A 14,769-nucleotide genomic window follows, 5' to 3' on the forward strand; every position below is an offset into this window, starting at 1 on the left:
AAGAAAAAGGACGATTTAAAATTTATTCAGACCGAATCAGACTCACCTAGTCAACAAAAACAACATTGTGATAACACAATTATCATTATTGAGGAAAGCTTCCAAGATGACATGACAGTGAAAATATGAAAAAAATTAGCGTAAACATATAAAAAATGACAAAAGTTTAGGTATATAGTAAAATAACAAAAATATAAGCTGTTATTTATTATGTCGGGAATTTTCACAGTAAATTTATTCTGTATTTATAAGCTTTGACGGTTACCTAAAAAAGTTCGCAGTCAACGATAGACTAACCAAGTAGCTGCGAATTTGAAGAACCCGCATGAAAGTATTTTCATATATCAACAAGGATCTTTAAGAAAATTTACAGTCTAAGTAGCTGCAAATTTGATGAACATGCATGAAAATATTTTCGTATGCAACAAGGGTCTTCGAGAAAATTTACGGCCAACATTGGACTAACCAAATAGATGTGAATTTGACAGACATGCAGAATAATATTTCCATCAAGAAGGGCCTTTAAGTTAAGATGGGAAGTAATTGCATCGCATGTCGAAATAAATTACAGTAATTCGCATTTGTTTTACCAATATCTCCCGGGAAAAATAAAATCGCTTCTTATAAATACCCCCTAAAATAATTAACAGTAGTAACCCCTTTCTAGAGAAAGAAGAAAGATGAAAAACAAAACTCGACAACAAGATAATAATACCTTCTTCTTTCTCTCTCACTCTAGGGTTTCTCAATTCCCCTAATTCCCAAAATCTCTAGAGATCTCAAAATACCCAAATCAAAATCAATCATGGGTGATAATCAAATCCCCCCACAAACCCCATCTTCTTCATCTGAGAATAGATCATCTATTAGCAGAAGACCACCATTTTCATCATCAACATCATCAGAATTAAATCTTCCACCAAATATGTCAAGAAGTTCACTTTCTTTAGAAAACCCTTCGTTTTCTTCGTCCAATTCTTCACACATTGATCGTATGGTAGGAGTAGGTTATCATCCATCCCCGTCAAGAACAATTTATAGTGATAGATTTATACCAAGTAGATCTGGATCAAATTTTGCACTTTTTGATTTATCTCCGTCGTCAGCAGCGTCTTCAAGTTCTGGGGCAGGGGCGGAAGGTGGTGGTGGTAGTGGCGGTGGAGATGGGGCTGGTACTTATGCTAATTTATTAAAAAGTGTTTTATTTGGTCCTGATTCTGGTGTTGTTTCACCATTAACACCTGAAAAGACTTCAACTTTAGATGGGAGAAGTATTCAATTAAGTCCACCAAGTAGAAATATTTTCAGGTATAAGACTGAAACTAGACAGTCTATGTATTCATTGTCTCCATTTGGGTTTGATGATGCTTTGCCTGGTGTAATTCCATCCCCGGCTAAGGCACCACGGAAAGTACCCAGATCCCCTTACAAGGTGAAAAGATTGTTTCTTTTGGTGAATTTAGGATTTGTTTTTGTGAAATTCTGATGAAAGGATGGATTTTTAAATGTGGGTTTGTTATTGGTTGCTAGGTTTTGGATGCTCCTGCTTTACAAGATGATTTTTATCTAAATCTTGTTGATTGGTCTCCGAATAATGTATTGGCTGTCGGATTGGGTAATTGTGTTTATTTGTGGAATGCTTGCAGTAGTAAGGTAACAGCAGCTCTTTTTCGGTCTACTCTATCTGGCACTGGGTGTTGATTACTGGATGATTGAATTATGTGTTGCATTGATATGTAGGTAACTAAATTATGTGACTTGGGAGTGGATGATAGTGTTTGTTCAGTTGGATGGGCAAACCGCGGGACACACCTTGCTGTTGGAACTAATAACGGAAAAGTCCAGGTAACTACATTCCGTTGTTTTGTAAACTAGATGAGTAATTAGATCAAGCTCTTATCGGCATGCCATCTACAATTGACATTAACTCCAATAACTTTCCATTTAATAATAGCGGATAGATCGGGACATTTTTCCCATGCCGAAATGCATGGATTTCAATTTGTATATTTATGAGTGCAGACAGAATGGTGGACTTTTAAGTGGTTGCCATTGCCCATTGGGGATCAGAAAATTGCCTTAAGTTGATGTTCTGTATCAAATAATCAACTGTCTACATCGGAGAATATTGCCCCTTGAGATTAGAGTGTGTACCTTCAGGTTGTCCATTTGGAGTTTTACGTGAATGATAATTGCAACACAGAATCAACTGTTTACAGGGAGGAGAACATGGATAGGATGTCTCACCTAAAGATTAGAGTATGGACCTTCTGGTTTCCCATTTAGAATGTCATGCGAGTGAGGCATTAGGAAAAATAAAGGATCCCTTGTCTGCGTCGATTCAGGATGTGGGTTTTGTGATGATGGTCATGTTCACTGCATTAATGTCCGGAACTCCTTATTTGGATACAAATTTTGATATCATAGATTATCCCACTCCCTTTCCATATTAGAGCATCTTCTGTTTCGTAATGAGAAATGGATATATTAGAATGTAGAGGGTATGAAAATATGAACAAAAGTTTGGTATATCATATAATTGAATGAGAAACAACTAGAGCAGGAATATTCAATTGTACGGGGTGGCATTTGTCTGGATTGTGGTTTTCACAACACAAACCATCCTAATTTACTCATTTGATCTCCTGTCTGACTGTTGTTAATATTCATCCTTAAAATTAGTTCTGGTCACAGTCAGACTAGATATAGTACTCAACTATGTGTGGTGTCTGTTGAAGAAGTTGGGATTTTAATTATCCTCTCACATAATTTTTTACAGAACTGCAAGTATCATATCACATGGTTCTTTATTTTATTACTGTTCTGGTGTTTTAGCATTTGTTTGACTGGCGTAGTACCTGGTCACATTATCTATTGTCTAATGCTAGGGCTTGTTGAATTGACACCTTGTGATACTTTCAATTTGTGTAGATTTGGGATGCATCACGCTGTAGGAGGGTAAGGACTATGGAAGGCCATCGATTACGTGTTGGTGCACTTGCATGGAGTTCATCTGTATTATCTTCAGGTAGCCGTGACAAGAGTATTCTCCAACGTGATATTCGTGCTCAAGAGGATTTTGTTAGTAAGCTCAGTGGTCACAAATCAGAAGTGAGGCCTTAGATACATCTTGGAGTGCCTGTTTTAATTTTTTTTTTGCTGATTTTAACTTTTAAAACTTCAAGCTACGTTTAATTCTTTTATTAAAAAGGTAAAAATAAATAAAATCACTTCCACTTATTATATTTCAACAATTGTTGCAGGTTTGTGGATTGAAGTGGTCTTATGATAACCGCGAATTAGCATCTGGTGGAAATGATAACAGGGTGAGTTGGTCTTCATCATTTCCTTGTTTAATGGTAGGACCGTAATTGCGTTTGTTGTGTATTTACTTTATTCATCTATTTGTCCTGCAGCTGTTTGTTTGGAATCAACATTCAACACAACCAGTGTTGAAATATTGTGAGCACACTGCTGCTGTAAAAGCAATTGCATGGTCCCCACATTTACATGGACTTCTTGCATCCGGTGGTGGTACTGCAGACAGATGCATTCGTTTTTGGAATACAACTACAAATTCACACCTCAGTTGCATGGACACTGGGAGTCAGGTGACCTTCTGAACAATCTCATGTTATCATTTTTAGGCATGTTGCTTCTGCTTAAGAAATGATATGTTAGTACTAGATTATCAGAGACAACCTATTAACTTGGGATGTGTTCTTCATGTTGTATTGAGATGAATTAATAATGGCGCACGAGGGACAGAATTCATCCTCTTTGAAAATGAAAAATCGGTTAGCTGCGAGATTTTCATTAGGACAGCATGTTAGGCAAGTCATATTATGATTCATTTGACATTCATTGATCTATGTAACTCGGACGAGAATTTCACCTATATATGCATGGATTCACTCCCCGTTTTAGTTAGTTATTACCCTGTGGTATTGTTGATTATGATGCAGTACTACTTTGGTAAGGTATCACTGCATGTACATTTTGTAGTCAATCTCGTGTCTTCCAGTTCAGCATCAACACAAAACAATGAAAGTACTACCACTATAATGCTAATGAAGTTGCAACTGCGATGCAGGTTTGCAATCTTGTGTGGTCTAAAAATGTGAATGAACTAGTCAGCACCCATGGTTACTCCCAAAACCAGATTATTGTTTGGAGATATCCTACCATGTCAAAGGTATGTGAATTAGTCATCTTATAAACTCACTGAAAAACCAAAACTCCATGATAAATAAACTAATCATCTACTCCTTTGTTGCAAATGCAGCTGGCTACCCTTACTGGTCATACATACAGGGTTCTATATCTTGCCATTTCCCCTGATGGACAGGTAGTTTAAGCTACACTACTTACAAAACTCGGCAGATTTCCTTATCTTATGTTATCGGTAGATTTTCTCATCTTAAAATCTTTGCTTTCAGACAATTGTTACAGGAGCAGGCGATGAAACACTTCGGTTCTGGAATGTATTTCCTTCTCCAAAATCGCAAGTATGTTCTTGCCTCTTTATTCAATAATTTGATAAGTAGATGTACCTCCTTGTTCTGCACGGCACTATTCTATAAATCAACCGCTAGAGCAATAAATTGAGACCTGTTCCATAAAACATTTCATGCGACCAAAGAAATATATATGCACACATTTTTCATGTCAGCTGATCCCGTGACTTGATAAATATGGATCTCATTTCTGTGTTTGGCTCTTAATCAGAACTCTGATAGCGAAATAGGAGCGTCTTCTCTTGGCAGAACTCAAATCAGGTGACCCTATAGTACCCACTGACATGTGTAAGCTACTGCAGCCAAAAAAATCCTTGATCCTTGAAGAACAAGGAAAACAGATACAAGCCTGGAAAAAGAAAAGAATAATTAGGAGAATTACACGTTAATAGAGAATTAGGCGTTGATTCCACAGAGAAGGAACTAGTTTTGAGAAGGAAGAAAACGGCGAAACAGAATAATGGGGTTGGATATTTTTTTGCTTCTTTTGGATGAATGCGATTTTCTTTTCTTTTTTCATTATTTGTTTTCTTCTTCTCAATGTTTTCCTTTTTATTTCCCACAGAGGTATAGATGTATAGTGGGGGAGATGTTGAACAAACATTCCCTTGGCATTATTTTGTATAATCGCCATAGCATATATACTGGTGTTCACCATCCTAACTGTTTGATGAATGAACCCACTATTTATGTAACATGGTATCCCTCATCTTCTTTATTTGTAAATATCAACATATTATATCATTCATTCATATTCTCTAAACATTTCTTTACCTGCAGTTATACCTAAATATACACCAGGCTACTGTTTTTCTTTTTTATTATTAATTTAAGGATTTGTTCAGCTGCTTTTACATGTAGATTATTAGTAGCATCACTCACTGGTGTAACTTACAAAGTAAGCAGAAATAATGAAGGCTCAGATTGTGTGTAGAATAAATTGGATGATATGCACATATCCAAGATTCTTTTTGTGTAACTTGGTAATATCCTATCAAGGGAGATTGCAGAAAGACAACATTCTTTTGGCCCATTTAGAAAAAGGAAGCAGATGTGAGTTGAACCTTGTACTTTTTAAATAGATGGTTTACACTCACCGGTCATACAATTGAATCGCTAGGACATTCTTAATTGCTTATATGTTGCTCGTACCATCGGGAGGGTTCACGTGTTTAAGGCCTTGGGCAGTTAAGATTGCTATGTTGATATTGATAGACAAGTTAGATTGAAAATGGTCCTCAAAACGTGGTCTAGCAAATATCCTAGTTGAGAGTAAAACCTCAATCTGTCCGCATCTCATTTTGCATATTGAAAACGTGTTCATCTTTAGCTTTATCCCTTTGGACCTTTTCTATCTTCGGCAGTCTTGTCAATGTCTGGAAATTTAAGGTTCAAAGTGACCCATCCCAAGATTATCCAGAGGTGTCTTCTTTAAGTTTTGTGAGGCTGTTCATGATGATGTAGCTCACTAGCAGTCTAGGACACTCCAAGAAGTTCAAACAGTCACTCATTGGACTAATGCATAGTCGCACGCAGGTATAATGATCGATAATTCAATACTTCCCATGGGAGGCTTTCATGTAACTCTTCAGCGTAGGTGTAGACGGTAGAGGAGCATATTGTTGGGCCGTGATGCACTTCGCTGGCACAGCTTCTAGATTTTAGTTTTTGTGCAAGAATGCTAGTATTCCCTCTTCATTTTTCCCCTTGGGGCCCAGGAACCGTGTTTTTCACCGCATGACCTGATTGATATCAAGAACAAATAACCGTTATAACGGTTACAACACAGTCGTACGCCTGCGTAAGAGAGAGGGGGAGCAGCGCACTAGAGAAGCAGTGAAGGCCAGTGCCAAAGGTGAAAGATCGTGCAATTATTGCATAGAGAAAGAAAATAAAAGAAAAGAAAAGAAGCGCAATGCATAGAGAGGTCCACATGGTACATTCGTTTGTGCGATAAAACTTGCATGTACCCGCGGGAACATGAGAGGACTTGGAAACACAAACAAAGAAGACAAAAGTCTAAACATGATTGGTGTTTTCTGTGCACCTGATACTAAGATCTTCTTTTCTTTCTTAAGAGAAGCAATCCCTTCCATTGTATTCTGCAAAAACATTAATCCAACGGTTACAAGCATCCTCCCAACTGTGTGCAATTTCATTTTTTAGGTTTGTTAGATTTCTCTGCATCCGACTCCATCAACTCAATGATGCGTGTATATTTTTCTGATTTGCCGGTAAGAACTAGAATTCGGACGAGTTTCCCATCACTATCACCTTATTCTCCTTCAAGAGATTTTTTACTGTACGCATATGCCACCAGTGGTGTTCATCTCCCAATGACAACACAGAAACCCCAAAACCTGCAAGCCTAAAAGCTCCCTAAAGTTGGATAGTAATCTAGACCGAGCACTAGAGAAAAATGAATCGTATGTTCTACACATAAATAGCTCTAGACTAAGGGAAATTTATCATGCAAAAGGTATCGCCGTATTTACCGTTAAAAGGCACACTAGAGATACCTGGACGGTTTCCGCTAGCCAGTATCAGTGTGTTTGATCCCTTATACGAAATTCACTGGATTCGCTTTACAAATGCACAAAGAATTTGATTGTGATTTCTAAACTTTAGTAGAACAAATAGAACATGCGCCTATATATATATAGTCCAGAGTAGAACGCATCATAATTTTATCTTTGAATCATCATATCTTTCTTTAACTGGATGGATTTTATGTTTTCGTAAATGAAAAAGAAGAAATCGGTTCATGTAATTATAGTACTCTAGTGGCGCGATGATACGTATATTTTGATTTTGAATTTTCATTCCACTCAACACCACTCTTATTTGATGAATTTTCATAGGATATGGTATCTTTGAAATATCTTTCATCAACTTGCGTAACTCATTATGGTAACGTAGAATATCAAATCACATCACCTTGAAAAATCACTTATCGACGCAACTTTTGTCTACTCATACTAAGAAATTAACTCATAAGGTTATGTTTGATAGCGCTCGAATAAAGCAGAATTGGGTTAAAATTTGGCATAATTAAGGCTTATTTTGTTGGCCATAATTTAAACATGTCAAAGTCTATGTGCACCACAACTTCCATTCTCGTGCCATGAACAAATTTTCTTGCAGTTCTGGTAGAATCACAAAGATTGCTTCACCCGAATAAGTTTGTGCTCAAAATAGAAATGAAGAAATAGAATAGAGGGTACACGCAAAATAGTTTTTAACCGTACCCTACCAATCAAAGACGGAGGTCTAGGCGCATATACGATGCATGACACCAGCAATTACTGCTATTTGGCTTCACAGTTTCAAACTCGGGCTATACAGGATGTCATATTGAAGGACATCCCTCCTAACAGTTCAAGCTCAACATATCAGCAAGCCTTAGCAACCTACATCCAAGTTTGTGGTCTTACCTCTTCCTCACATAGCTTTGACGATACACCCCCTCATTCTATGCACTCCCTGGCTGTTTTATACTTCGAAGCAGTGAAGAAACGGATACCCACAACCTATCATTTGAGTGTACGTGACAGTGTATTATGGCAGTGCAACAAGCTCAAACACGCCCAAGATTATTTACTTGCCATACCCATTGCTGGTTTGAATCAAACCCTTGGACCTCGTCATTTCAGATGCGTTCTCAGCTACCGACTTGGCATCCCGCTGTTTCCCGAAGGCAGTCATTGTTCAAGCTGTAATAAGGAGATGGACATATTTGGAGACCATGCCTTACATTGTGCTAGCGACGTTGGACTCAAATTCCGGCACGATCTGGTACGTGACATTTTTATGGATATATGTATCAAAGCCAGTGTCGCATCACGTAAAGAAGCAGCCTTAGGTTTTCTTTCAGATGAGAATGCTGCTTTGAGGCCTGCTGACTTATTAGTACACAACTGGGAAAACGGCAGAGATACATGCTTCGATGTCACAGGTGTTTCTCCCTTCACTGGGGAAATCCGTTCTTTCACCCCGGGCCAAGCTCTCTCTAAGGCGATTCTCCGTAAACGCAACAAATATTTAGAGAAGTGTGAGTCTCACGGATATGGCTTTCATATTCTCGCTTTCACTACATTAGGTGAACTAAGTGAGGACACGGTGGCCTTTGTAAAGAGGTTAAAGAACTGTCTATCTCACAATGACGCAAATTGTGGCACTGACAGTTTTCATCGTTTAGGTATTGTTATTCAAAAGGGTGTTGGTTCTCAGCTTGTAGCTAGGTTACCAACACCTTTCATGTAATATTACTCTTTTCTCTATTTTCAATAAAAGCCCTCAGAGGTACGTTTCATAATAAAAAAATAAAAATAAAAAAATAATAATAATAATAATAATAATAATAATATTAGTCGAACTCTCGTACTTGAGATCAGAGGATTTAGTCTTTTATAAAAGTGTTGATCCCTTATAAAGCTTAAAAGATAACAATTACACGGTATTACAAGTGACCATTTAAAAAACCAGAACGCATATATTTTTTTTTTCCTGCCAGAAGTTAGTTTGGAAAACCATTTCAAAATAACTTTTAAAAATATTTTGAAGCAAATGTTCCTACTTCTAATTTCTAAGATTGACTTTTACTTCTTGAGAAGCAATTGCACGTCTGTTTATAGTCCAAACACCTTGTAGAAGTTAGCTTGATGACACAATTTTAATAATGAACAATTAACTATTTCGGAAAGCAAAATCGTGTTGTTTTAATTTGACTTCCATGATTGAAATCTGGTTCTGTGAAAGTAGAAACACTTCTCGCTCTGGTAAACTTTGAGGTAAGTAATTTTATAATGTATTTTTCACAACTAACCATCTTAAAATCTAACAACTTTACACCCCATTGATTTCTTACATTACATTCTTGAACAACCTTTTGATAATAACATCCAGACTTACCCTAAGTTTCACCATCGGATTTTGCCCCATGATTTGGTTTTAGGCTAGCAAGAAGATCCATCAACAACGACTCCTCAATAAGTTCATCAAGCATTTAAGCATGCTAGTGTGGTCCAAAACTCCAAATACGTAATATTCTTGCTAGGCTAGGTTAACAATTTAGATAGTAGCAGTGCATATTTTCATGTGGCTCCACATCTCCAGTGACTGTGTTTAATGTACCATTTCTTACTTCCACTTTTACAAGAAAGCCATCAACAAAGCTAGGGGTACATCAAAATGTCATGTTTCAACCAAAGATATTATTTAGAGGAGAGTGACAGTGAATATGAAGTTGATGGATAATATATATGTAGTAAGCAAATGAAATAATATTACATAGAAAACCCACCACCACCTTCTTAACAAACCCCACCAATAAAGAAAACTCAAAACAGTGATCTTTCCCAAATAGGTAACCCTAATATTCGTCTTTTTTTTCATTTGGCAAACTTCTTGGGTTCTTGTCAATTTTAGACCATTGAAGGACATTTTTGCTAACAGTATAAATATATCATGGGAATAGTAGTGTGTTCATTTGTGGTGTAGAGAAGATTGATGGATCATCATCATCGTACTAAAGGGACCACTAAATTTTTTTCTTCTTATCTTCTATCAATTCTTCATGGATATCCCTTGATTAGGGGTGACTGTTTGTTTCTACATTTTTCAACTGTGCTTAAGCTTTTATGCACAAATAGAAGAAGAATAAAGATTTTCTTCGCTTTTCCACCTTCACATGTTCCTCCTACCTCACTTGTATACTTTGAATGAGTTGCATGATAATTGGTCAACGAATACGATTCTACGTGGACGAGTAAATAATATAAGCAAGTCTTATAATCAACAGATAAGATAAAATAAATGTATATTTAGACACAAAAGGGGCTATGAGAATTTGATGCCCCGAAATCCCAAAAATGATTTGCAATTTAAGCTTACCTTTTACAAACGATAATACATGGTTCATTAACTTTGGGCATGCATGCACAGCTCAATTGAATGGAAGTGGGGAATGGGGATATCATATCATACATTTGATAGATTATGGACCACCAAATAAAGTAAACTGTTAAATGGGGTAGCTGGAGAATGCTTCTCTCTTCACATGATCAACCACCAATTAATTTCTTCTTTTTGATTTTTCCATTTCCTCACACAAATATGTTGCTTTTCTGATGGCTTTGAAAAAGAAATAATCACCAATTAGGGGTAATCCTCCCTCTGTTAGCAAAAACATCTAATTATACTTTAAATGATTATTTACTAAATTTAGTAATATGACAAATCTTCCCTGGATTCTTCTGAAATGAAAAAAGAATTTCTTTTTTATAATAACTTTCAATACACACCTGTCTACTTCTTTTTCATCAATGCCTTCCGGAACAGATTACTAAATAAGTTAATCTAGTTGTGGTGATGACGATAAAAAAAAGGGGTATTTTTGTCATTAATTAATACTTCAGTCATTGTCAGTCACCCATCAACTATTTACTGTCTCCCATAAACCCACTTAACCTTTTCAATGGGTGGTGGTACGGTAAAGCAGTAACTCACTCTTTTCTTGTAAATTGTGATTTTCTTCTCGATTTACCTTACTATTACTGTCGCAGTGCCACCAATGCAGCAGTAAATGCACAAAAATTATGTTAGTTGGATTCAGGGACGATTTGAGAGATGCGACCTTGATTAACATAATGTACTGTAGAAAATTTAAGCTCTAAAACCACTGGTTGCTAGGTTCTTCTACTTGTATATATCAAACATAAAATCAGGAGCTATAAACCTATTAGCTAGATGCTATCGTACTAATACAAGGAAAATGCACACTTGTTGGCAAGATTAGGGTATTCGTATGCACGCGTCCTGGAAACTAAAATTTAAAATGACTATAGACAACAAAATATATTTCTGAGAATGACTTATGCTCTGGAGCTAATAACATTTTAGGAAATTTTAGCATCTCAATTCCCAACCACTTGCATCTCTATGGTACATGCATTTGGCTGAAAATAAAATTTTAGGAAATTTTCACTCTCTTTAAAAAAACGTCAACGTAGCAGGGGAGGAGAATGTGACTGCACTTGCTAAAATCTTTTCTCTTTTTCGTTTTTCTTTTTCAAGTTGACCAAGTTGGTAATAAAGCAAAAAGCACTATTATCCGGGGGGTTAAAAACCAGTAACATAAAACAAAATTACATGATTTCAGTCAGTAAACCAAACAACTGTCAATTGAAAAGCCAAGCTTTAATTATGATCAGTGTGTTTACTTGTTCTCTCTTTTTTGACTGGTCGAGAGACTTGAGATACTGAGAACGTAAGCAGATCAGAAGAGATTATGATATTCACAGTCGCCGAAGTTTGTAGTAAGTACACGAAGCTGAAGATTAGACAGTTTAGGAATTTTAGCATATAATTTATTATTATTAATTAATTAATTACGGTGTAAGAAGGAAGTGTAGGGGGGCTCACAGAAACACAGAGGTCACCTGTGGAGGATAGGGACTGAGTGATGGAAGACTGACTGTAGAGAGAAGTGAGAGTAAACAGTAAACCACGCCGCCTGATGCACTGTTTCAGTTTCATTAGTTTTTGACTGTGATGGCTTACTGCAGGCTAAGTCAGTGTACATCAAAATTTTATCAAAAGAATAGATAGATGATATCATTTGTTTTTATTGAATTCATACATTGCTACTGGCTAGACACGTTTGAAGACGAAAAAAGGGGGTTTAGACTTTAGAGTTGTAACAAGGAATTTCACATAATCTTTTTTTATCTCAGATGAAAATTTTGAGAACATGGTCTCCATTATGGTGTAGACAGCCAATCTCAATCCACAACGCACTATATCACAACATACAATGTACGGGGCATATAAAGTTGATAAAATTTGGTTACAATGGCAATTAGTTAAGATCCAACATACTTCTTTGGCTACATCCAACTATGAGTTTATTGGCATTTAATTTGGAAAGTAATCTACCTACTAAAAAGGACCGGTTTTGCAACATAGACGACCTGATCTATTGAACTTAGAAGTAAATATTGCCCCTGTTACTCAAAGCAGGATCCATGTTTGGCAAGATTACGGGTAAATATTGTTGGATATTTTCAACAAATCCTTGAATTGTAGGCATTTAGGCTGTTCCCGGGGTTCGACCTGTCCGGTCAGGTCGTTGGGATCTAGGGATCAAGGACCCCCCTGCAGAGTTGAGACAGCGTCTCGCTGGAAATTTTCTGTTCCAGGGTTTCTATTATCAGTTAGAAAAACTGAACAGAAATCTCGTTTCACCAATGGACGCATTGAAGGAGGAGACGCGCCTGTTCACTATGAAAAGATGCCTGTAGAGATGAAGAGTCATCTCCAAAGGGTGTGATTTCCTCTTTAAATAGGAGACTTGTTTCATTCAAAATAACATCTCAACTCTCTCTGTTTTCTTTCTTAAAAGCATCATCAGAAACAAAACCAGTGTGTTCTTGGTTGGATCAAGGTCGTACAAGCTTTGAATCCAACACTGTTGTGGTGCTTTAAGTATCTTGACGGCGATATTCATTGACCTGTTTGTACTCGCTAATTCAATTGGAAAAGGGTCGAACAATTGTCGAAAATAATCTTTCATTAGAGCCTTGAATCCTAATATAACATTCTTTTCTTCACCATGTTTTAGTGTCAATTTTCCAACAAATATGCATGCACACAGGACTATTTATCCAGACAATTTGAGTTGCATTTCATGGAGATTTTGATAACAATGCATATAATTTTCGGGAATACTTGGCATTATAATGACAGATTATGAATAACCGCATAAATATCGGCTATGATGCAAATTTTGGGTCCCAGTTCACATCTTGGATCAAGAAACACTGGGTGGAAAACAGATTATGGAACGCGCGATAATTATCGGACAACGAGGAATATCCTCTACGTGTGACTTGCAAAATTTTAGTAATATGACATAATTTGCCACACGGTTATATTGGTTCAAGAAGCAGAGATTTTTCTTTTTTCGAATAAGCAAACTTGTAAAGGCAGGCTGAGGGCCACTTAGTAATTTTGTAGCATAATTAAGTTTTTGAATCAATAAAGAAATTAAGGCGGGGGATTAATTGTGGGCCACAATATCATATTTTAGATCACAATTCAAATTTTGGATCATGATGTGCATTTTCAGTCGTGCTGCAATTGTATTATACTGGTTGGATAGAATGCAAATTTCAAGTCATGGGCAAATATTTTGGTCGCCTACAAAATTTTGGATCATATTGATATATTTAGGATCATGCCGTAGATTTGAGTCACGAGTATACTTCCTTTCATATAGGATCACAATTCAAATGGTAGTAAGCCTCTTAAAGTTGGTGGTCTTGGAATTAGAAGCCTACAACTCTTAAATCGTTCTCTCCTTTAAAAATGGTGGTGGAGACATGGAAATGAACCTAAGTCTTTATGGTCGGGAGTGGTTAAGGATAAGCATGGTGTAGCATATTTAAGATGGAGAACTTGTATTCCTAAGGGGAGTCATGGTGTCGGTCTTTAGAAGAATATTTACTCAACAACCGAGGATTTCTCCAAACTCTGTCGATTCAAAATAGGTAAAGGTGATAGAGTTCATCTGTGGGGAAGATAAATGATGCGCTCAGGGCCCTCTTTCTGCTCTCTGTCCTAGCTTATACAACCTCTCTAACACTAAGAATATGTCTGTTTTTGGGACTCACCTGCCTATGTTTGATGGTTTAAATTGGGATTTAAGTTTGAACCATAGAAGACGTGTGTATGATACACAGATTTCTGAGATGTCTATTATTATTCTGTTACTTGATTCCATTGTTTTATTTCCTGATCGGGAAGACCAGCTTATTTGGCTTGGAGATAAGAAGGGAATATACACTTTCAAGGAGCATTATTTGAATCAATCTCAAGGTACGGTACCTCTCACTCCTTTCTCGAATTCTAAAGTCTGGTTTAGAGCTTGGCCTCATAGAGTTGGGTTTTTTCCCTGTGGAAAGCATGTCTAAATAGACTACCAACCTTGAGTAACTTGCACCGAAGGCATTCCGTCTTAGATACCCCTAATCTTTGTTACATATGCGGGAATGACGAAGAAACTGAAAACCATCTATTTGCTCAGTGCCACCTAGCTTCTCGTGTCTGGAATTACTTCATCAATGTTGTGGGTAGTCCTAACATTAGTATAAGTTCTGTCAAGGGGATTGTTGTAGGTTGGAAAAGTTTTCCGCTTTCTGCGCAGGGACTTTAACTATGGAAACGTCTCCCAGACGCCATTCCATGGGGTCTC

At 36.9% G+C, this 14,769-nt stretch overlaps 1 protein-coding gene across 1 annotated transcript; it reads left to right on the top strand.

The window, feature by feature from the left end:
• The first annotated feature begins 671 nt into the window (after window positions 1-671).
• Window positions 672-5,281, top strand: LOC113304605 (protein FIZZY-RELATED 2-like). The gene is made up of 10 exons (XM_026553749.1): window positions 672-1,432; window positions 1,531-1,653; window positions 1,741-1,845; window positions 2,932-3,111; window positions 3,264-3,326; window positions 3,417-3,611; window positions 4,094-4,195; window positions 4,286-4,348; window positions 4,440-4,508; window positions 4,729-5,281. The coding sequence occupies exons 1-10, from the start codon at window positions 806-808 to the stop codon at window positions 4,780-4,782; spliced, it is 1,581 nt and encodes a 526-aa protein (XP_026409534.1). The 5' UTR covers window positions 672-805; the 3' UTR covers window positions 4,783-5,281.
• Window positions 5,282-14,769: the final 9,488 nt, after the last annotated feature.

This window comes from Papaver somniferum, chromosome 8 (assembly GCF_003573695.1).
Source record: "Papaver somniferum cultivar HN1 chromosome 8, ASM357369v1, whole genome shotgun sequence".
NCBI classification, from domain to species: domain Eukaryota; kingdom Viridiplantae; phylum Streptophyta; class Magnoliopsida; order Ranunculales; family Papaveraceae; genus Papaver; species Papaver somniferum.